This window comes from Lipomyces japonicus (assembly GCF_038497905.1).
Source record: "Lipomyces japonicus strain CBS 7319 unplaced genomic scaffold V1514scaffold_40, whole genome shotgun sequence".
Classification (NCBI taxonomy): Eukaryota; Fungi; Ascomycota; class Lipomycetes; order Lipomycetales; family Lipomycetaceae; genus Lipomyces; species Lipomyces japonicus.
Genome location: NW_027117852.1, coordinates 78,490 through 97,756, shown reverse-complemented (window position 1 = coordinate 97,756; position 19,267 = coordinate 78,490). Strand labels below are relative to the sequence as shown.

The following is a 19,267-nucleotide window of genomic DNA, read 5'->3' as shown; positions in this document are numbered from 1 at the left end:
CCCTGAATTGACCATTATTGATTGAACTGAATCACTTGATTTTGATTTTTTTAATATAGTTTCTATAGTTAAGTTGTATAGTACGACAAACTTAAATATGTAAAGGTACGGTAATTCGCAGCCTGCATGCCAAACCAGTTAGTCTTAATTGGGATGACGAACTAGGCATACAGGGGAAACGTTCCTTTTATAATACAATCACCATTCTACCCTAAGCATAACCTAACCAATGTTATTATACATCTCATGTGCACTTGTTTACAGGCAATCTTATAAAGATTCATTTCATTAACCAAAGATTCGTAGCCTGGCAATGCCCCAACCCCGAACAATCTTCAATTATATAAGAAACTGCCGGGTAAGTTCTTTGGACAAAAATAAAAATAAAAACCATTTCCCCTACTTACGTACTCAATTAGTAATTAAATGTATCACGTGCTTACATTTCGGGCGAGTTGCCCTGTATATGCCGAGCGGCAACGTCAACAAACCGGCCGATCAACCGAATCGTCGAATTCAAAGGCCTCAGCTCCATGCCTTCCAACCCTGTATTGCACGAAACTGGTGCTGATATTTCCGCGCAGCTAGATCCTCTTCAATCTGCTCCGGCCGACCAATCCAGACTGGCGCTGCCGCCTGCGTCGTCGTCGTCATCAACATCACGATCGCCAATTCGACTGCTCACGTCATCAGATGAATCGGCCAATGATGCCACGATCAGGCGCAGTTCTCCCGTGCGACAGCCAGGCATGGGTCGAAGGTCAAACACGGCATCGTCAACGATTGGCCGGTTCAGCAACATAGGCGGTCAGGAGTCCGATTCAGACGGAGGATACAAGTCCGATGACCGACCGGCCTCCGTGCGTAAACTGTTCCACAATGTTGTCAGTGGTAGCACAGGCACAGGCAGTGGTGGCGGTGGTGGCTCGTTAAAGAGATTGCACCAAGATCCCAAGGCCAGTTCTAAAGCAATGACGGTTGAGACCGAAACCGTCACGACGGTGCCATCTGTCACCGTGTCGGCATCAGCCCAGGGCAGCGTTAAAAGCGCAAAGAATCCAGTATGGTTGTGATTGTTTTTGTATGATATGAAAACTGTTGATATTAATTCCCTCTTTTTTTTTTTAATAGACGAAAGCATCGATAAAACACAAGAAAAAAAAGCCCCGACCGCTGCCATCGTTCCATGGCTCGTCCAGGGCTGATATTTTTGCCGCAAAGATTGCTTCAGCAGTAGGCGACCATGACTCGTCTGACTCAGATGAGACGTTTGTGTACGAGTCGAATCCAAGGGATGCTAACAAGCATCTTGGAGTTGGTCGTGGACGACAACGAAGTTCTAGGTCACCATCTATAACATCGTCGTTTTCTACTGGTGGTGGTGAATTACCGGACTTGTCCGTGAACGGATACAGGGCGTTGCGTAGTGATCCCCGATTTAATGCTGCCGCTGCCATCACGAGCACACCGAACTTGTATGGCAGCAACAAGGTTGCGGCCAGCTTTGGTCTGCCACCTAACTCGCCGCGATTTTCCGTTCGAAGAGGAGCGGCTGGATCAGCCATTGGCGTTGATATTTACGGTCAAGATGGTTATTACGATAACGACATTGACGTCGATGACGACGATGACGATGACGATGATGATGAAGATGTCGATAATGAAGTCGACATTGATAACGAAAGATATGGTCAGGGAGACATTGAAAATTATGACGAGCGTACGCCACTCAATGCAAGCCTGAGGCGGCGGCGACGACGACGAGCGCGGCGGATTGCTCGCAAGGAAATCTCGCGACTCCGGTTGCGACGGTCATTACTTATCATCGGCGTCGTCTTTCTTGCCCTTTTGCTTGGTTTTTCTTTGGGAGTGATTTATGTGACTGATTGAATCATTCATCATTTTACTTGTACTACTTTGAGTTTTATGTGTGTTATTTGTTATATTTGTGTATAGATAGGTTTTACGGTTCTTGGTGCATCTTATCGGTTGGCATTCATTGAGAGATTCTACTTTTTTTTTTTGTCTTTTTTCTTTCATTTTGTCAAATTTATTTTCCGTTGTTTCTAATATTTTAGGCGTTAGCATTAATTTAATCTGAATAGTAGTTGTTGTCGATGTCATTGTTGTTGTTGTTGTTGTTCACCACGCGTTTCGACGCGTCCCAATTTTCACTGTGTGAATAACGCGCACTCTTTTAAACGCGCTTTCGCCCATCTTTGCATTTTCCTTTTCTTTCTCAACCCATAATATATTCACTTATCTATCATCATTTTTATAAGCAAGCGCATCCAAAATTATTATTATTATTATTATTATTTGTTATTAATAATAATAGACGCAATCGAACAAAATGTCGGATGCTGCTAGTATCATAACCAGAGGCGCCGTGGCAGAAATTTGCAAGGGCAATGAGTTGTCAGCATGGGATCCAAACCAACCGCTCGTCCTGCAATTGCTCACGATTCGAGAATTTAACGCTGCGGACGCTTCCAAACGAATTCGAGTTATTTTATCTGATATTGATAATTTCATTAATTGCATTATCGGATCGAGCTATGCCGATGTCATCAACGCCACGCCCAAGGGCGGGCTTATCCGAATAACAAAGTACCATACAGTCATTCACCCCGACAGCAAAAAACCGTAAGCAAAACCGAGTTGGGACTACATGATCAATCATTACAATTACTGATTTGCTTAGAATAATATTTGCTACGGCTTTAGAAACTCTTCCTGAATTTGGACCTACTGAGAAAATTGGAAATCCTCAAATAATTAGTTGGACTCCGACTGGTGCTTATACATCCACTGCTGCCACTCCAGCCTCAGCAGGTGGTTCCACATTTTATGGCAATCAAGGTCCTGTTTCAAGACCGCAATATCAGCCTTCTGAGTTTAACGCGTCGTCGGCATCTGATGCCAAGCGTGAGAACTTGTTCACGATCGAAACCTTGTCTCCGTTTCAAAACAAATGGACAATCAAGGCACGTGTTTCATTTAAATCCGAAGTTAAGCATTGGCATAATCAACGAGGCGAAGGTAAACTGTTTTCGGTTAATTTTTTGGATCAAACTGGTGAGATCAAGGCAACCGGATTTAACGAAGCCGTGGATAAGTTTTATGATCGATTGGTGGAAGGTGAAGTTTATTATTTAACAAAGGCCAAGGTTACCATGGCTCGCAAGAAATTTTCAAACTTGCCGATCGACTACGAGATCACGCTCGAACGTGACACCGAGATTGAACGATGCACTGATGGCGCTGCTGGTGCTGCCATTCCGCAGCAGAAATTTGATTTTGTGGAATCATTAGAGAAAATATCGGATATCAATAAGGATTCCATGGTTGACGTGATTGGCGTGATCAAAGAAGTTCGAGCGTGCCAGCAATTCACCGGCAAAACCTCGGGCCGGCCGTTCGACAAGCGTGACGTGATCATTGTCGATACTAGCCAGTACGCCATACCCGTTACTGTTTGGGGCAAGCAAGCGATCGATTTTTCTGTTCCGGAGGACACCGTCGTGGCGTTTAAGGGCGTCAAAGTTGGCGATTTTAATGGCAAGAACTTGTCCATGTTGTCGGCATCGACATTGACAGTGAACCCTGACGTTCCTGAAGCCCACAGGCTGCGCGGATGGTATGATCAAGAGGGCAAGACAGGCTCGTTTAACACGATGCAATCAATTTCCGGTGCCGCCGGTGCTGGCGGTTCATTAGCCGGCCGGCCAGAAAATTTGAAAACAATCGCGCAAGTGTCTGAACAACAACTCGGATTGTCGGACCAACCTGATTATTACTCTGTTAAGGGCACGATTATGCATTACCGGAACGAAAATTTTGCATATCCGGCATGCCCCACTGAAGGTTGCAACAAAAAGCTGGTTGCAGATGGCATGACATGGCGATGCGAGAAATGTGACAAGTCGTTTGACACGCCGGTGTATAGGTATGTGTTAATGTTTGCCATTCACGATCATACCGGACAAATGTGGCTGTCATCGTTTGACGACGTTGGCAATGTCGTGCTCGGTAACACGGCTGATTATTATATGACGTTGAATACCGAAAACAAGGAAAAGTTGGTTGAAGAATTCAGCAAGCGGTCAGCATACTCGTACACGTTCCGCGTCAGGGCCAGGCAAGACACGTATCAGAATGCGACCCGGGTTCGCAATTCGGCCTTGGCAGCCACGCCGCTCAACTATGCTCAGGAATCATCTCAATTGATTAAGCTAATAAAGGGACAAACTGCGTAGTGTACAAGTTTATTTGCTGTTGTTTATTATCAAGTGTGGTGGGTTTTTATTTTTACTTTTTTTTTTAATTGTTTTAGGATAATGTACTTGGTCAGGCAGTGTTAATATATATATATATGCTCAAATATTTTTTTGCAAGCGTTCATTTATTTTTTTTAAAAAAAAAACATTCTCTATTATTGACCAATATATCCATCCATATATATATGTATAGAATACATATTTACAAATCAGATCGAGTAACATCTTTTCCTGACCATGGCTCCTTCGACAACAACGTCTTCTGTCCCGAATGTGGTTCACAAGTGTCGCGGCCAGATTCCGGACCAGGCTTCACGGTCTTGCCAGCTTGAATGTCCTTCAAAATCTTAACAACGCCATCAGCGGTCAAGTCCTCATAAAAATCATCATTAATGGCAATCATGGGCGCGTTAACGCAGGCGCCGAGGCATTCGACCTCTGACAAGGTAAACAACTTGTCCGGCGTGGTTTGTCCGGGCTTCAGGTTCAGATGATCCTGCACGGCAGTGATGATGGCATCCGAATTACATAACTGGCACGGCGTGGTCGTGCAAACTTGCAAATGATACTTGCCCATCGGCGTGCGGTTATACATGGTATAAAACGTGGCCACCTCGTAAACCCGCATGGGCGGCATGTCCAAAAGCTTGGCCACGTAGTTCATGACCGAGATTGACGTGAACCCGAGTTGACGTTGGCCCAAATCCAACAACGGCATGCATGCGCCCTTTTTATATTGCGACGGATATTTGGCTATTATGGCCTTAGCCCGTTCCAAGTTCTCAGCAGTGAATTCGAATGGAATCGACGGATTGTTTTCTGGCGTGTCTCGATGCTATATGACCAAAGTTATTTCCTGTATTCTTCCATTTTGTCCTTTCACAAAATAAAAAAAAACACTTACGACAGAAAGAGCGTGTGATGCCCGACGAGAAATCAATGACGGCCGAACAACCGAAGCAATATCGCTTCGAACACTGTACACCAGACGACGAGCAAATAATGATGACATTATTCAAAAAATATGCAAAATGAAACGAGAACCGAACCGAACCGAACCGAACCGATATAGTATATATAAAAAAAAAAAAAGAAACCCCCGAAATAACAGATATGTGAATCTTGACAAATGTTAGATTACCCCACCATCAAAGGCAGAAAACACCTGCACAGAGCAACTTATTAATTAAACACGTCTTACCTAGCTAAAAATTTTTTCTTTTTCCCTGTGAATTTGCTAGTTTAAAATAAACCTCCAGAACGTCGTAATATGAAAAATTGGAAGCATCCAATTAGTTTACGCCCAATTGACTTTTCCCGCAAGAATAAAGTTGGGCAATAAAATAATGTAAGGAAAATAATACGCATACTACAAAATCAGTTTTGCTCTGATTGGCCAAAACCTATCGGCGCGGTGCCTGAATTGCGTCTCACTTATGCTGAACTATTACAATTCGTTATATATTAAAAAAAAATTACGCTTCGATTGAAATAAAAGACCCATGTTTGCAAAAAAAACAGCAAAAAAATAAAGATTAATAAAAAAACGCCCAATTAGATGTTTACTCCTTCTTTTGATAATTCACGCCTGCAATGTATTATGACCACATAATGTTTCCTTTTTTATATGATTAGTTGCGGATGAGACCCTGCAGACAGCCACTTGTCAATCATGGTTTCCAAAAGCTTGCTCTTCACCGGCTTGGCAAGGTAATCAGACATGCCCGCATTCAAGCACAGTTCTCGATCACCCGACACCGCGTTCGCGGTCATGGCGACCACGGGCACTGTGCGGATCTTGTCGTGTGTATTCTGGCGTAATCGTCGAGTAGCCTCTGCATTTTTCAAGGTTAAAAAATTTTTGAATTGCAAAAAAAATTTAAAAGTTGAAGTGCTTACCGTAACCGTCCATCAATGGCATCTGGCAATCCATCAAAACCAAGTTATAAGGCTTGCCGCTTGCAAGTCGTTTGTCCAAGGCCACAAGAGCCTCTTGACCGTTTCCAACTGCCTCGGCGCTATATTTCAATTTCTTCAAAAGATTTAATGCAATTTGTTGATTGATCTATTAAATTTTATTTAAACGCCCACGGTCAGTTTTCTCGCAAATAAAATTTCCAATCCAAAAAAAAAACTTACCAAATTATCTTCCACCACCAAAATACAAATTTCACCCGTCGTCGCCTCAACAACCGGTGGTGTTCCTGCCACTGTCGTCGTTGTCGTCACGGCAGTCATGACAGTCGACACTGACGAGGTCGATCGAACGGACGAAGACGTGCTTGTTCGTTTAACAAAACGAGGCTTAACGTTCATGACTGTTTCTCCTGGTGCCTCGCTTGGCATGATCGGCTGTGACAATGACGTTGCTTGTGGCGCAAGGTGAAACTCCGGGTACGATGGTGGTGATGAATCCCATGGTACGACAGGCGATAACAACTCGGGCACGTACGTTTCCGACAGATTTGCATCTGGTGATGCCTTGCGCAGTGGCACGCTGAAATGTGCCACGGTTCCCTTGCCGTATTCAGATTCGAGCCCGATTGATCCGTGCATCAGCTCCACCAGGTTCTTACTAATAGATAATCCTAACCCGGTACCACCAAATTGCCTGGCAGTTGAGTTATCGCCTTGGTGAAATGGAAGGAAAAGCTTGGACAATACTTGTTTGGAAATACCGATTCCGGTATCGGAAATGGCTACCCGAATCTCGATAAAGTTATCATCTTCGTAACCATCTCGTGCCGAAAGAGTAATGTTCCCTGATTTAGTAAACTTCACCGCATTGGTTAAAAGATTCATGGCAACTTGTCTAAACCGTCCAGGATCACCAATTAATATTGGCATGTCATGTGAAAAATGAATGTCATCAAGTAGTCTCAGCCCCTTTTTGGCAGCCGGGAACGACAAAATACTCAATGTTTCCCTAAGCGTCTTGGTGATATCAAACGGCATATCGTAAAGTTCTAACTTGCCAACTTCAATCTTACTAAAATCCAGCACATCAGTAATTACGGTCAAAAGTGCATCGGCACAAAGTCGAATATTGTCGGCAAACGATCGTTGCTCGGGGCTCAGATCAGTACCAAGTAATAAGTCACCCATGCCAATCACGCCAGCAATCGGCGTCCTGATTTCATGTGACATGTTGGCTAAGAAGGCTGATTTCATTTTAGATGCCTCCTCTTTCAACCGGACCGCATTCAGCGCATCTTCTCTAGCCTGTCTTTGATCATCAATGTCGTTCATCGTACCAATCCATTTAATTATTTCTCCTTCATCATTCTTCAATGCAGTACCACGACAGATATGGAACCTATAATGACCTTCTGCATCTCTTAACCTAATCTCGACCGTTTCAAAATCACCATTCGATGCGTTTTTCAACGCACTGGTAAATTTCTCTCGATCATCTGGGTGTAACTGTTCCAAATATGCATCCTTATGAGGCCCAGGAGCATCCGCGCCACAAAACTTATACCAAAACTGATTAAGATAATCCAACGTTGGAGATCCAGATCCGTTTTCGGTTGGATCAGATGTCCAGATAATACATGGCATGGTCTCCAAAGTTGCCACAAATCGTGCTTCAGATTCTCTTGCCTGACGAAGTGCTGCTTTTTGAGATTCAATCATCATCGCGTTCGCCATCGTAGCACGACGGACGTTCTTGAAAAGCATCGCGTTTGTGATTGAAATGCCCATCTGTTGGGATAAAAGAGAAAGAACCTCGATATGACGAGTGCTAAAGCAATGAACCGCACCTTCCAAATACAGCGCACCAAGAATAACATTTTTATGCTTCACAGGATATACAAGCATGCTTCGTCCTTCAGGATTCCTAGATTGCCATTCCCAGCTTGTGCCCGAAAACCGGTCATCTTCAGCTGAATTAGTTAAAAACACTGACTCTCCGGTGTTGAGAGCATACGACACAGCTGCCGAGCATATCTTGTTTTCAGCAGCCTCCAAAGTCAATTGGGGTGCTTGGAAAGTCTCAATCAAATCCACCGTACCCATGGCCGCAACCCTATAATTCTTGTCTTCATGCACAACAATTGCCGAAATTTCAGCCCTGGTAGTGTTAATAAATATCTCAGTCATTTTGCGAAGAAGAATGTCCACGTTGATTTCGCTGGATATAATTTGGCCGGATTTAATAATAGATTGCAAGTCCAAGATATCTAAAGTCGCAGAATCTCTGTTGGTTACTTCCGCGTTCAAGGCCTTTTCTGCCGCCTTGTCCCAACTATTTTCGTCGGCAGTATGAAGAGGTGGCAAGGTGGGATGACTGAATCCTCCAAACCCGTTAAACTCATTATCCTGTAATGGAACAGTACTTGTTGTTGAAGGTAGTGTTGGCACTGTTTGCGTACCAGTACTGACATAATTGGTAGGCACCTGTGGTACCACTCCCTGAAGGTATTCTTTTGAAATCTCTTCAACAACAGCTATCGCGCCCCATTCGCCAAAAATCTGAGATGCTTGCTTTAATAAGTTAATACCCACGCTCTTGACATGATGTCGCAAGCACATGTCACCGGCAAGCCACATCAAAACAGCTTTTTCTAATATAAATTTATGTTTTTCACAATGGTCTAAAACCGTTTCATATCTTGCCATCGCTTTGGCATAATGTCCATTATAATCCTCTAACTGTAAACTTGTCAGTCGAAATCTTGCAAACAATATAATCAAAATTGTAGGAGGAAACACTAACCATCATGTCAACTGTACCCCATAACGCATAATAATTGACATCACTAATTGAAGACCATTGTTTAAAAGATTCTTGTTGTTCATAAATCCTGGCCAAAATAACTTCCCGCTCAGCCGGACTGGTGACTTCTTTCCTTAACAAAATCAACATGGACAAACTCAACGTGTAGCGTGAAAATTGAGTTGACCGGGTGCAACTATATTTTTCTTGATCGTCCCATAATATTTGAGAGGCAATATCAAGAACCTTGCGGTAATGGCCAAAAAAAAATAAGCCAACCATTGAGTATTCCAAATATGTTGAAATTGAAGCCACGAACGATTCTTTTATCAGTTTTTCTCGGTATTGTTTGGAGTTATGAGATGCATCTGATAAAAGTAAATCTGGATCAAGCTTACTCTTTGCCCTATCGTCGTGACCATACGTTCTGCCCATCAAACTTTTTACGACTTGTTGGACTGAAAGCACCGTGATGACGCCGTCAGAAAATGCGTATTCATTATTGGTCTGGTCAAGAATATTTTCGCATTCTTCTAATAACTTCGATAAGTTAAATCCGGTCAAAAACTTTACTCTGACTGACATCGATTGAAGTTGTAGCATGGCCACGCGATCACCAGACGATACTGCATGGTTCATGGCTGTTTGAGTATGACTTAATGCGTTTGAGATGTGATTGCTAAAATGATCCAAATATGAAAAATAAGCATACGTTGCCCGAGCAATAGAACTTGAACAATTGCTTTTCTCGATGAATTTAAAACTTATCTGTCGAATCCGATCTGCAAATTGAAATAGTCGAAATTTAGTTATTGCAATCATACCTAGATAAATGTACGATATTGCAATATAGTCATTGGCACCCATGTTAATTTGCATATTAAAATTGACTAAAGTTGCTCTAAAGAAAATTTCGGGAGCACCAAGATAGGCAGCAAGCACTGCTTCCGCAAGAAATGTCTCTGCTACTCCCAAGACTTCTTCAGTAACAGGAGCTACATTTAATAACTCGTCGTCAGTAGAATTATCAATGTGCTTATAAAATTCCCAGAATGTATCATGAAAAGAAAATTCATCAATCTTTATGCGATCCCGTATTCCTAAAGTGTCTATCTGTGAGCGAAGCTCGCTAACAACTTTTTTATATTCTCCCTTCAAACAGTAAATCCGATTATACAAGCCATAACAATCACCCTTTCGCCGCACGGTATCTGCATGTTTAAATGTTTTTTCTAAAATTTTTAGCGCATCGTCTGCCTGGCCATTCCAAAAGTAAGCCTCGCCGAGATGGACATGCAAGTCGAAAGTCTCAGTGTAGTCAACATCCAAGGCTTCGGAATTCCAATAATCTTCTTGAAGAAGTGAAATGGCTAGTTGATATAACCCTATCGCTTTAAGAACCGACCCGCTCTCGGTTGCTTGCTTGGCAGCATTAGCAAATTCTTTCCTGTACGGAGCTCTGTATTCTTTATCGCGAATAAGTGGTAATGCTTCCACTAAGTGTTCACATACAACATACGAATCGTGAGCTGGCTCTATTGAAGCATAATTAGCCAAAATTTATCAATATCATTTAAAATACCAAAACATTATATACCTTTCATGATTACTTGAGCAATCAGCAAATTCATGGTAGCCACGTTTTCCGGTCTGACGAGTTTTAGCGCAGCTTGACTATAGCGATCATGAGAGAACCGAAACTCGTCATGAACATTAGTGGATGAAATCAGACCTGCTTGTAATAAAGTCTGAAGACTTGACAATGCCTTATCATCAGCTTCAAACACATCTATTGATTTGTTTTCTAAAGCAGGATCATCGCTAGAATCACTGGACGAAAGTCCCTCGGGCATGTTCATAAACTTTCGAACCAGCGCAAATGAAAAAGGCGACCCAAGAAATGCAGCCCAGATAAGGAAATTGCGAGCTCGTTTGGGAAATTCTTTTAGTCGACGTATGACAAAATTTTCATCGACATCAGTACTTGCAGCAAACTCTTTGTAAATTGTTTGCAATATAGGAATATCGTCATATAACCACTTGGACAATCTAAAATCAAATTTTATCGAGCCTTTTCTATACAGCCAGCTTAACAGTTCCTTAAGATAGTAAGGATTTCCTTTAAATCGCTCATATAAAAAGTCCACCAAATCCTGAACTTCCTCGGCAGGTCGATGAAGTGTTCGAACTATATATTCTTGGAAAGCCAATTTACTAAGTGGCTTTAAAAAGACCTTGGAGAGCCGAGAATAATCGCTTTCGACAAAATCCGCATAAGCTTGTGGCAATTTGTCACCTTCCCTATGAGTCAATATAATAACCATGTCAATTTTGGAGTGAATAAGATTGCTAAGAAGTTCCACAGATTCTTCGTCTGCACGTTGAATATCGCCAATTACGATCGTAACCATCCACAAATCAGCTAGCACTTTAAAAGTTGTCAAAAGAAAAGAAGCGAAAAGTAACTTATTCCCGGCAAAGTTTTTCATTACTGGCAGCTCCACAAACGAATTTTCGTGGTTTAAAGAAGCCCTGCGCATTCTTATGCTAGGTCCGCTACTCCTACTCGATTGAGACGCGTTATCTGGAATCGTGAACCCATCCAAGCCATCGAATGGATTTGTAATGGATGATGCTATTGAAGATGTCTCTTCATCAAGAGAAGTTTGATTGAAAAAAGAATCCGGTTTTCTGCCGTGCACACGGTCAATATCAAGAATTTTTTGTAACTCAGGAATATGATCAAGAAAACGGTGAATGTTGCGCCATAGTACTCCCATTTTGGTCTTATACTGAGAATAAAACAGAAGAACAGTATCACCTTTTTCTGATAAAACTTGCTTAAGAAGGATCGATATAATATTCACAAAGGGCTCGAAGGGGCAGCAGGTTTTTTCTCTGAAAACAACTTTCCCAAAATAACCCGATTTACGAGAAGGAACTTGCAGTGATGAAATAAATGTAGATTTTCCGACGCCAGCATCCCCCTTGATGATTATGATCTCTGGTTTTTTTCGAGATCGTTCACGTCTTCCTGGAACTGGAAGAAGTGAATCGTGTCGTGAACTAGCATACCAAGAAGTTAAGTCAACCGAAGTAGCAGACTTTGCTGACGCTGATGACAAGGTGTCGCTTAATTGTCCGTCTACTGACAGACCAAAACTCCAGGACTCTGTCTCGCCGGTGGTACCAACTGCGCTCTGTCCACCTAGTCGTCTCCTTGCAAACTTCCTGATGATGGCTAAAACTTGATCACGCTCAGCCTCTCTGCCAACCATGTCCGTCGGAAGAACGAATACCGATGAAATATCGTTTTGACCTAACGGAAAATCTTTAATAGTCGCGCCGTCATACTCGATCATCTGATTGCGCACTTCAAATAAATCGTGACGAAGTCCCGAAGCTGACTTATATCTGTCAGAAACCTGCTTGTTTGTCATTTTTTGAATTATGGCGTCAATGATTGGTGGTATATCTGGCCTAACAGCGTCGATCGAGGGTACCGGTGAATGCAGGATGGCTTGCAGTATTTCCATTGATGACCCAGTAAAAGGTAATCTTTTCGTGAGAATAGAGTAAAAAACAATACCAAGTGAATATATGTCGGTTCTATGGTCAACAGATGTTGAAGTGCGGCCTGTCTGTTCTGGGGACATATAGTTTAATCTGAAGTACAATGCCGGATTTTCGATAATGTCTACGACAGCACCGTTGACAAAACTGTTGTTCGCACTTCGTGTTGTGGAGCCGAACTGAGTAATTTTGACTACTCGAGACTCCTTGTTGTAATAGAATGCATCTTCGTGAATTTCCCCGTGAACAATGTTGTGGGATTGATGCATCAGTTCCAAACATTCAACGGCTCCCAAGGCAAAATCAAGAAAAGACGTCAACCCGATTCTGGACGAAGATATGGTGTATTCCTCTTCTTGTTTGTTATCGTAATTCTCACCGCTGTCATTTAAACTGGCAAACTCGTTCAGCGAATTCTCTCCCAGGTACTCGAATATCGACACGACTGCCTGACTATTTTTGCATTTATAAAACTCATAAGCTCTGATAAATTTCGAAGATGAAGGATCGAGTCGCTGCATGTGTCGCACGATGGCAAATTCTTGCTCAAGCCGAAGAGCCTTGTCTGAGGGCGACACCCGGGCCAGTATCGGGGTTTTGGTCACTGTGAAGTGAGTGCCTGTGATGTGCCATGATCCGTACGAAGTCAAATATGTTGACAAAAAGTCAAAGGCGTAGTGCTCAAGCGAGCTCAGCTCTTCGATAAGTTCGGGAGGAAGATCTTCTGCCGGCATTACGCTGCACGCTCAAAAAGTCGTCAAGTAAGCTAATCAGTGGATCGCGGGTTGATTTTTTTTTAGCCAACAGATTATTCTCTTTAAATGCTTTGTTTCTATAATTTTTTAATTGATAATCTTAGCCCATGCCCTATTGGTAAAAGAAAAAATCGTGCATTTGCCTGGTGTCTTGGAACAAAAAAAATAATCAATGACAACATACCTCAAGCAACTCTACTAAAAAATAAAAAATAAAAAAAAAACTAAAGCCTATGATTAAACAACGTTTTCTTTCATGTCTTGCTTGCTTGATCGCCCAGTACCAGGCCTTCTGCTTTGATTTTTTCAATGAAGGTGGAAACGACTGGTCCGAAGAGGTCACGGTAGAGTTTTGCAGACCGCTTAAGCAGTTGCCCAGCTTATGTAAGAGAAGCTTATAAGCAGCCAGCAAGTAAATTAAATTAAACTCTAAACCGACTTTAGCTTAACATCAGGTTTATAGAGATAAAAGTATTATAATCGCTATTGTTCACGGCCCGGCCGGGGGAACTTTCAAGACGGGCAGGCAACTCGGCCTATTTGGCATTTGCGACTTGGAAAATCAACATTGGGAAAAAATAATTTGCACTTAATAGGTATAATCGTAGAAGTGTTAATATCACATTCAATGCAAAATTTACAATGTGTTTTCAATTTTTTATTAAAACTATAGATGCGATAGACAAAACTGGTTAAAAGCACTCTGACCACTGTAACATCACATAAATTACTTTAATTAAAAAAAAAAAATCAATTCATTTGTAACACTTACGGGCCTCTGTTTTGATTTTCTTCACACGGCGGAGTACATAGAACATTCAGTTTTCGCTCTTACTTCGAGGGTCGATTGATTCCTCGGTGAAGTCCCATCAGTCAAGTTTCCCCTGCATAAATGTCGCGTTGCGATGCGGTTGTATTGTCAAAATTTTGATATTACGACGCCCACACATAAAAGAAAATAAGCACGAATTTAAGCAGAAATAGAGTCATGGTTTTGAAAGACTACGTTGTGGAACACATGGAAGAAGGCATCTATCCCTGGGTTGTGCTGGAATATCTTGCCATCTCAAACGATGTTGGCGGAGGCAACCACTTTCACCTCACCTCAGTTACGCCGTCCTTGCTTGCCTCACTTCCGAAGGAATTGGACGACCCGGCAGTGGTTCATGCCACTTCTCAAGAAGTCATTTCCTTGCCCACCGTAAAGGAAGCCGCAGCTGCGGGCCGCGTGTGCTTGCTGGATCCGGCTGCACCTGTAGACCTGTCCCCTGAAGACGCGCAAGTTTTTGACTGGTTTGTGTTTGGTGGCATATTAGGAGACGATCCTCCAAGAGATAGGACTGGAGAATTACGAAAGTACGGTTTTCAAGGTCGCAGGCTAGGTCCTTTTCAAATGACCACTGACACTGCTATTCGGGTAACGAAGATTGTTATTGAGGACCAAGGCATGTTGCTGCTATTTAACTTTATTATGTGGTATCAATGCTAACTTGTCTACAGTCGAATTAAATGATATCGAATATGTTGATAATCCAGAGTTGAAATGGAACAAGCAAGAATCGACACAAATGCCGTTTAGATATGTCAAGGACAAGACAACCGGTGAACCAATCATGCCTAAGGTATGTCATGCCATATTATGGTAGCGATCTAATAAAATAATTTATTAATTGTTTTTTTTAGGGCATGAGGGAACATATTAGGAAAGATACAGAGCGTGCGTTTGATGATTTTCTATAAGAACTTTTGGTTTGACGAATGTGTAAATAAAGGTTTTTTTTACCTTGTAGTATTTGTTTGCAATAGTCCTTTTTGTTATTGCTTTAAAAAATAAGTAATCTCGAGCAAAATTACTTGAAAATACGTAGTACATTTGGAAGCGTTTGTTTACGCGGCAATGTTGAAAGTTATATGAAAGCGCGTGAAAATCGAAATTAGAACATTTGGAAATGACCACATGAAAAGCCAATCTCTGCCACCTCTCACGTTTGGTCATGATACCGACCACTTTACAGATCAATATTAATACAGTTTATGATCTCAAGGAAAAACATCAGGCTGACGAAGCGAACGAGTAACATCAAATCAAAATACATAACAAAGCTTCGCAGATATTTTTATGAACTAAGCTCTCTATTACATTCAACGATAGACTTGAAATTTTACTTTCGACAAGGAAAGCAAACTTATCAACTGAAAATCAAAAATTATAATCCTCAATAATGTCATTCCTATATTACAAATTTCGATCACAAAAGCAGCCGCAAAGACTAACGTTCGACGGCACGGGCATTTCAGTATTCGAAATCAAGCGAGAGATCATATTAATAAACAAGTTAGGTGATGGCACGGATTTTGACTTGTGCATCTACAATGCCGACACGGATGATGAATACGAAGACGATGCAGAAATCTTGCCCCGGTCATCATCAGTAATCGTCCGCCGACGGCCGGCTGCTCGACCTGGAAAGGGCACGGGCATGAGGTACGTGGGCGCGAAAGGGCTATCGCTCGGTGGTGGATTCACAGGTGCGGCAGGAATGCATGGTAGCCGCAAGCCGGCAGCCGGCAAGCAAGATCAAGCTTTGGCACCAAAACTTTCTACCGGCTTACTGAATGAGTCCAGATCCGGAAACTCAGAAGATGACATGATCAATGCAATGTTACAAGCCGAAACTGACAATTGGATGCAAACGCAAGATAGGATGGCAGGGTATGTGATTTTATGCACTCATTTTTGTGTTCTTTACGATTTTTTTAAACTCATTAATTTTTTTTTTTTTTCTAGTGCTACGCCTGTATTTGGAGGAAGAGGTAGCGCCGGCCGAGGACGACCGCCTGCTCCAAGTCATCCACCACCAGCAGGATACGTATGCTATCGCTGTGGTCTTAGAGGTATGTATAACCTGGTTAATAAATAATGTTTCAACCTAACTGACTCACTTTAATCTAGGCCACTGGATCCAGAACTGTCCAACAAACAACGACCCTAACTGGGAACATCGCCGGGTTAAACGAACTACAGGTATTCCAAAAGCGTTTCTTAAAACCGTCAGTCAAGAAGAATTTTCGGCTGCAGGTAACAATGAGAAATTTATGGTTAATGAAGATGGAGAATACGTTGTCGTCCAACCAGATTCTCGATCGTGGCAATCATACCTTCAAAAGCAACAAAAAGGAGCTGCAGATGAAGATGGTGGTGACGACTATGGTGATGATGGAGATGGCGGGTATAATGACGACAGAAGGCGCAAACGATCAAGACAGGATAATGATGTATAAACAATTACTGGAAAAAAAAAATAAAATCACAATCGAATTTAAAAAGAGTTCAACCTTCTATTTAGATTGCCATAAAAAAACAATAAAAGAGAAAAATAAACAACACCTTAACAGTCACAACAAAACCCATACAAGACTTATCTTGATATGTAAAAAAGAAAAAAAAATATTAAATAAAAGAAAGATTGGAAAAGAAAAAGTTATTTTCATAAAAAAAAAATCACCATGCGCCTTGTTTCTATACGGTATGTTTGCTCACCAAAGATTTAAGTAAGTAGTCTTCTTGCCTCGTCAGCAATTCTCGCCCTTGTTGATAAATCGTCCCACGTCGAGTTAAGCCTCGAACTTATGTTTGCACTTGTCCGGCTGAAAAAACTTTGCTGTTCAGTCGGCAACGGTTCATTTTCATCAAAATCTGCGTCATAATTATCAAATGACGGCCGCCTGGCGATCGCCACAATGACCGAAATTAAGAAAATGCCGACAAATCCAAACTGCGCCCAAAATGACCATAACCCAAACCAAGGGAAATTCACAATAATGCGATCAATAAACGTGGAAACTTGCGTTTGCCGGCATTCCTGATTGAAATAAGCTGCAAAATTCTGCAATGATGGTGAGATGTCCACCAACGTTGGATCAACATGGGTCGGATCTAAAGGCTGAAAGACACGTTGAAACAAATACGTACTTGCTTCAGCGCACGTAATCAGGTCTTGAGGATATTGTTCGCACGTACTATAAACACCATTAATCACACGATTACAGAAAAGCTGACTTCCATATCGAGAATAATCTGGAGCAATGATCATGGTAAACGAGTAATTGATGGCCAAAACAGAAACCATAAGCATGGCCGTACCTAACAACAGTGCTTGCGGATCAGTTTTGCCACGCTGAATTCTGAATAGAACAAACCAAATAATGCGAATGCTAAAGTAAGATAAGCCAACGACAGTGGAAACGAAGAGCCAGACAACAAGTAAAATCGTCAACACATAATCAACCGGAAACACTCTTGAAGATAATCTTAAAAGTTCATTAATCGGATTTAAAATCTGAGTCTCGCTTAACAAGAAACCACAATGCCGACCGCATGTGGAGTTCATGATCTTATCAATCAAGGAGATCAGCATCGATGCCACGATCAGTAAAGCAAAAACAAACAAAATCACCCCGACAGCAATAATAATCGGCCTAGTTACTAATTTATATGCCTTTACTAACCAGCGAGGCCGGTACCATCTGGAAATTCCACCGTTCAGTCTCACACGACGAATCAGCGTGCGTTCCTCACGTTGAAGAATCTCATATGATCGCTTGTCACGAATACTCCACTGAATACTAGTACCCTCATACCGTGCCTCAATCATGCGTTGCTTCTCCCTGTTTAGTTCTAGCGCTACTCTGGCATCATCAAGTTCAACCGCTGAAAGTTGGTTTCGATACTTTAAGCACAGAATAGGCAAAACCGCAAACCCGATCGCAGTATAAATTACATAAATAATTATGCCAATGCAAAGTAAAACTCCAATGATAAAAGTCAACCCACGTTCTCCACCTGTAGAAAGAAAAGGAAAAAAAAAATTAGCACCTGTAATCCAAATTTGACCTTATCTGGAAAAAGACAAAAATTCTTACGGTTCTCATCGAGAAGTTGGCGGAAGTAGATAAAATCAAATTCAGTATTGATAACACCACGTCCATATGGCACGAATAAACCAACAATAAGAAGAATAACGCCGACCGTGATGAATATGATTGCATATTTCAACGCACCTCGAATTCTACCAGCAGTTGTACACTCATCATCCCATTCTTCAAACCTAAAACAAATCATGAGTACAAACACGATCCCAAATATATAGAGAAACCAAAAATCTCTTTTAGCTTACCAGAAGTAAGTGAATGGAATGAGGACAAGAATCAGAAACGCATCAACTGAATACAAAACTAGATCCCGTTAGCTAAAAAAAAAATCTTGACATGAGAACCAAGACATCGACATACTATAATACACAACTTTGACTGATATTTCTGATTGCGTCAATTCCTGTAAATATCAATTAATACTAAATATTTTCAAGAAAAAAAAAAGAACTTAATTCCATACCTGACCGGCGCCAGCAATTTGACTGACAATGGCAATATCAACCGGCAACAAACAAGCAGTTGCTAGCACAACCGCAATTGAAAATATCGAAACTCCAGTCACGAATGCTTCTCGTTCATACTTCTTCTGATATAAACGAGCCTATAAAAATTTATATGATGTCAGAGAACAGCACACAAAAAAAAAAAAATTCCCATCCTCGTCATAAACACATATCCTATTCTTGTTGCACTTACAAATACAATAGAGACTCCAGCAAGAATACCACACACGACACCAAACGCGATCCAAACGAACGCTGTTCGTACCGCCGACATAATGTTATACTGTGATCAGGTATATGTTGTCGACACAAATTGAAGACAAAAGAAAAATCCTGCACCCCGAGTATTATTAAATTATAAAAATTTACTTCAAGAAAAGCACAAAAGACAACCAATAATTATCCAAAAAAAATACTTTAAATTAACGTTTCGGTCCTGGATGGTGATTATTCTTTTTATCTTTGACTGGAATTCGGCATCTCGATGTTTGAACGTGCATC

The 19,267-nt window shown here is 41.6% G+C and overlaps 7 protein-coding genes across 7 annotated transcripts; 4 read left to right on the top strand and 3 right to left on the bottom strand.

Moving 5' to 3' along the window:
• Positions 1-504: 504 nt before the first annotated feature.
• On the top strand, positions 505-2,123 carry V1514DRAFT_335411 (vacuolar segregation subunit 7-domain-containing protein; the record flags this gene model as incomplete). Its single annotated transcript, XM_066928389.1, has 2 exons — positions 505-1,061; positions 1,132-2,123. Coding segments are annotated over exons 1-2 (1,283 nt in total), but the record flags the coding sequence as incomplete, so codon positions are not given.
• A 120-nt stretch (positions 2,124-2,243) lies between these two features.
• V1514DRAFT_335409 (uncharacterized protein) lies at positions 2,244-4,386 on the top strand. The gene is made up of 2 exons (XM_066928388.1): positions 2,244-2,646; positions 2,705-4,386. The coding sequence occupies exons 1-2, from the start codon at positions 2,354-2,356 to the stop codon at positions 4,257-4,259; spliced, it is 1,848 nt and encodes a 615-aa protein (XP_066781826.1). The 5' UTR covers positions 2,244-2,353; the 3' UTR covers positions 4,260-4,386.
• Positions 4,387-4,397: 11 nt separating this feature from the next.
• On the bottom strand, positions 4,398-5,598 carry V1514DRAFT_297404 (thioredoxin-like [2Fe-2S] ferredoxin-domain-containing protein). Its single transcript, XM_066925460.1, has 3 exons — positions 5,482-5,598; positions 5,185-5,401; positions 4,398-5,115 (listed from the first exon to the last, which is right to left on the bottom strand). The coding sequence occupies exons 2-3, from the start codon at positions 5,290-5,292 to the stop codon at positions 4,483-4,485; spliced, it is 741 nt and encodes a 246-aa protein (XP_066781825.1). The 5' UTR covers positions 5,293-5,401; positions 5,482-5,598; the 3' UTR covers positions 4,398-4,482.
• A 134-nt stretch (positions 5,599-5,732) lies between these two features.
• Positions 5,733-13,664, bottom strand: V1514DRAFT_353836 (uncharacterized protein). Its single transcript, XM_066929561.1, has 6 exons — positions 13,513-13,664; positions 10,598-13,405; positions 9,001-10,535; positions 6,420-8,936; positions 6,180-6,345; positions 5,733-6,115 (listed from the first exon to the last, which is right to left on the bottom strand). The coding sequence occupies exons 2-6, from the start codon at positions 13,305-13,307 to the stop codon at positions 5,904-5,906; spliced, it is 7,140 nt and encodes a 2,379-aa protein (XP_066781824.1). The 5' UTR covers positions 13,308-13,405; positions 13,513-13,664; the 3' UTR covers positions 5,733-5,903.
• Positions 13,665-14,275: 611 nt separating this feature from the next.
• V1514DRAFT_369201 (SAM-dependent RNA methyltransferase) lies at positions 14,276-15,174 on the top strand. Its single transcript, XM_066929937.1, has 3 exons — positions 14,276-14,773; positions 14,829-14,950; positions 15,012-15,174. The coding sequence occupies exons 1-3, from the start codon at positions 14,317-14,319 to the stop codon at positions 15,066-15,068; spliced, it is 636 nt and encodes a 211-aa protein (XP_066781823.1). The 5' UTR covers positions 14,276-14,316; the 3' UTR covers positions 15,069-15,174.
• A 33-nt stretch (positions 15,175-15,207) lies between these two features.
• Positions 15,208-16,685, top strand: V1514DRAFT_335400 (DWNN domain-containing protein). The gene is made up of 3 exons (XM_066928387.1): positions 15,208-16,041; positions 16,117-16,223; positions 16,282-16,685. The coding sequence occupies exons 1-3, from the start codon at positions 15,551-15,553 to the stop codon at positions 16,608-16,610; spliced, it is 927 nt and encodes a 308-aa protein (XP_066781822.1). The 5' UTR covers positions 15,208-15,550; the 3' UTR covers positions 16,611-16,685.
• Positions 16,649-19,232, bottom strand: V1514DRAFT_369199 (uncharacterized protein). Its single transcript, XM_066929936.1, has 7 exons — positions 19,183-19,232; positions 18,960-19,099; positions 18,724-18,864; positions 18,621-18,663; positions 18,506-18,563; positions 18,252-18,436; positions 16,649-18,171 (listed from the first exon to the last, which is right to left on the bottom strand). The coding sequence occupies exons 2-7, from the start codon at positions 19,038-19,040 to the stop codon at positions 16,877-16,879; spliced, it is 1,803 nt and encodes a 600-aa protein (XP_066781821.1). The 5' UTR covers positions 19,041-19,099; positions 19,183-19,232; the 3' UTR covers positions 16,649-16,876.
• Positions 19,233-19,267: the final 35 nt, after the last annotated feature.

Coding starts and splice junctions, on each gene's coding strand:
- V1514DRAFT_335409 (XM_066928388.1), top strand. CDS start 2,354: ATGTCGGATGCTGCTAGTATCATAACCAGAGGCGCCGTGGCAGAAATT. Junction 2,647..2,704: donor CACCCCGACAGCAAAAAACC/GTAAGCAAAACC, acceptor TGATTTGCTTAG/AATAATATTTGCTACGGCTT.
- V1514DRAFT_297404 (XM_066925460.1), bottom strand. CDS start 5,292: ATGTCATCATTATTTGCTCGTCGTCTGGTGTACAGTGTTCGAAGCGAT. Junction 5,116..5,184: donor CATCACACGCTCTTTCTGTC/GTAAGTGTTTTT, acceptor TTGGTCATATAG/CATCGAGACACGCCAGAAAA.
- V1514DRAFT_353836 (XM_066929561.1), bottom strand. CDS start 13,307: ATGCCGGCAGAAGATCTTCCTCCCGAACTTATCGAAGAGCTGAGCTCG. Junction 8,937..9,000: donor GGGGTACAGTTGACATGATG/GTTAGTGTTTCC, acceptor ACAAGTTTACAG/TTAGAGGATTATAATGGACA. Junction 6,346..6,419: donor TGGTGGTGGAAGATAATTTG/GTAAGTTTTTTT, acceptor AAAATTTAATAG/ATCAATCAACAAATTGCATT.
- V1514DRAFT_369201 (XM_066929937.1), top strand. CDS start 14,317: ATGGTTTTGAAAGACTACGTTGTGGAACACATGGAAGAAGGCATCTAT. Junction 14,774..14,828: donor GATTGTTATTGAGGACCAAG/GCATGTTGCTGC, acceptor ACTTGTCTACAG/TCGAATTAAATGATATCGAA. Junction 14,951..15,011: donor GTGAACCAATCATGCCTAAG/GTATGTCATGCC, acceptor TGTTTTTTTTAG/GGCATGAGGGAACATATTAG.
- V1514DRAFT_335400 (XM_066928387.1), top strand. CDS start 15,551: ATGTCATTCCTATATTACAAATTTCGATCACAAAAGCAGCCGCAAAGA. Junction 16,042..16,116: donor ACGCAAGATAGGATGGCAGG/GTATGTGATTTT, acceptor TTTTTTTTCTAG/TGCTACGCCTGTATTTGGAG. Junction 16,224..16,281: donor CTATCGCTGTGGTCTTAGAG/GTATGTATAACC, acceptor ACTTTAATCTAG/GCCACTGGATCCAGAACTGT.
- V1514DRAFT_369199 (XM_066929936.1), bottom strand. CDS start 19,040: ATGTCGGCGGTACGAACAGCGTTCGTTTGGATCGCGTTTGGTGTCGTG. Junction 18,865..18,959: donor CTGGAGTCTCTATTGTATTT/GTAAGTGCAACA, acceptor AAATTTTTATAG/GCTCGTTTATATCAGAAGAA. Junction 18,172..18,251: donor CCAACTTCTCGATGAGAACC/GTAAGAATTTTT, acceptor TTCTTTCTACAG/GTGGAGAACGTGGGTTGACT.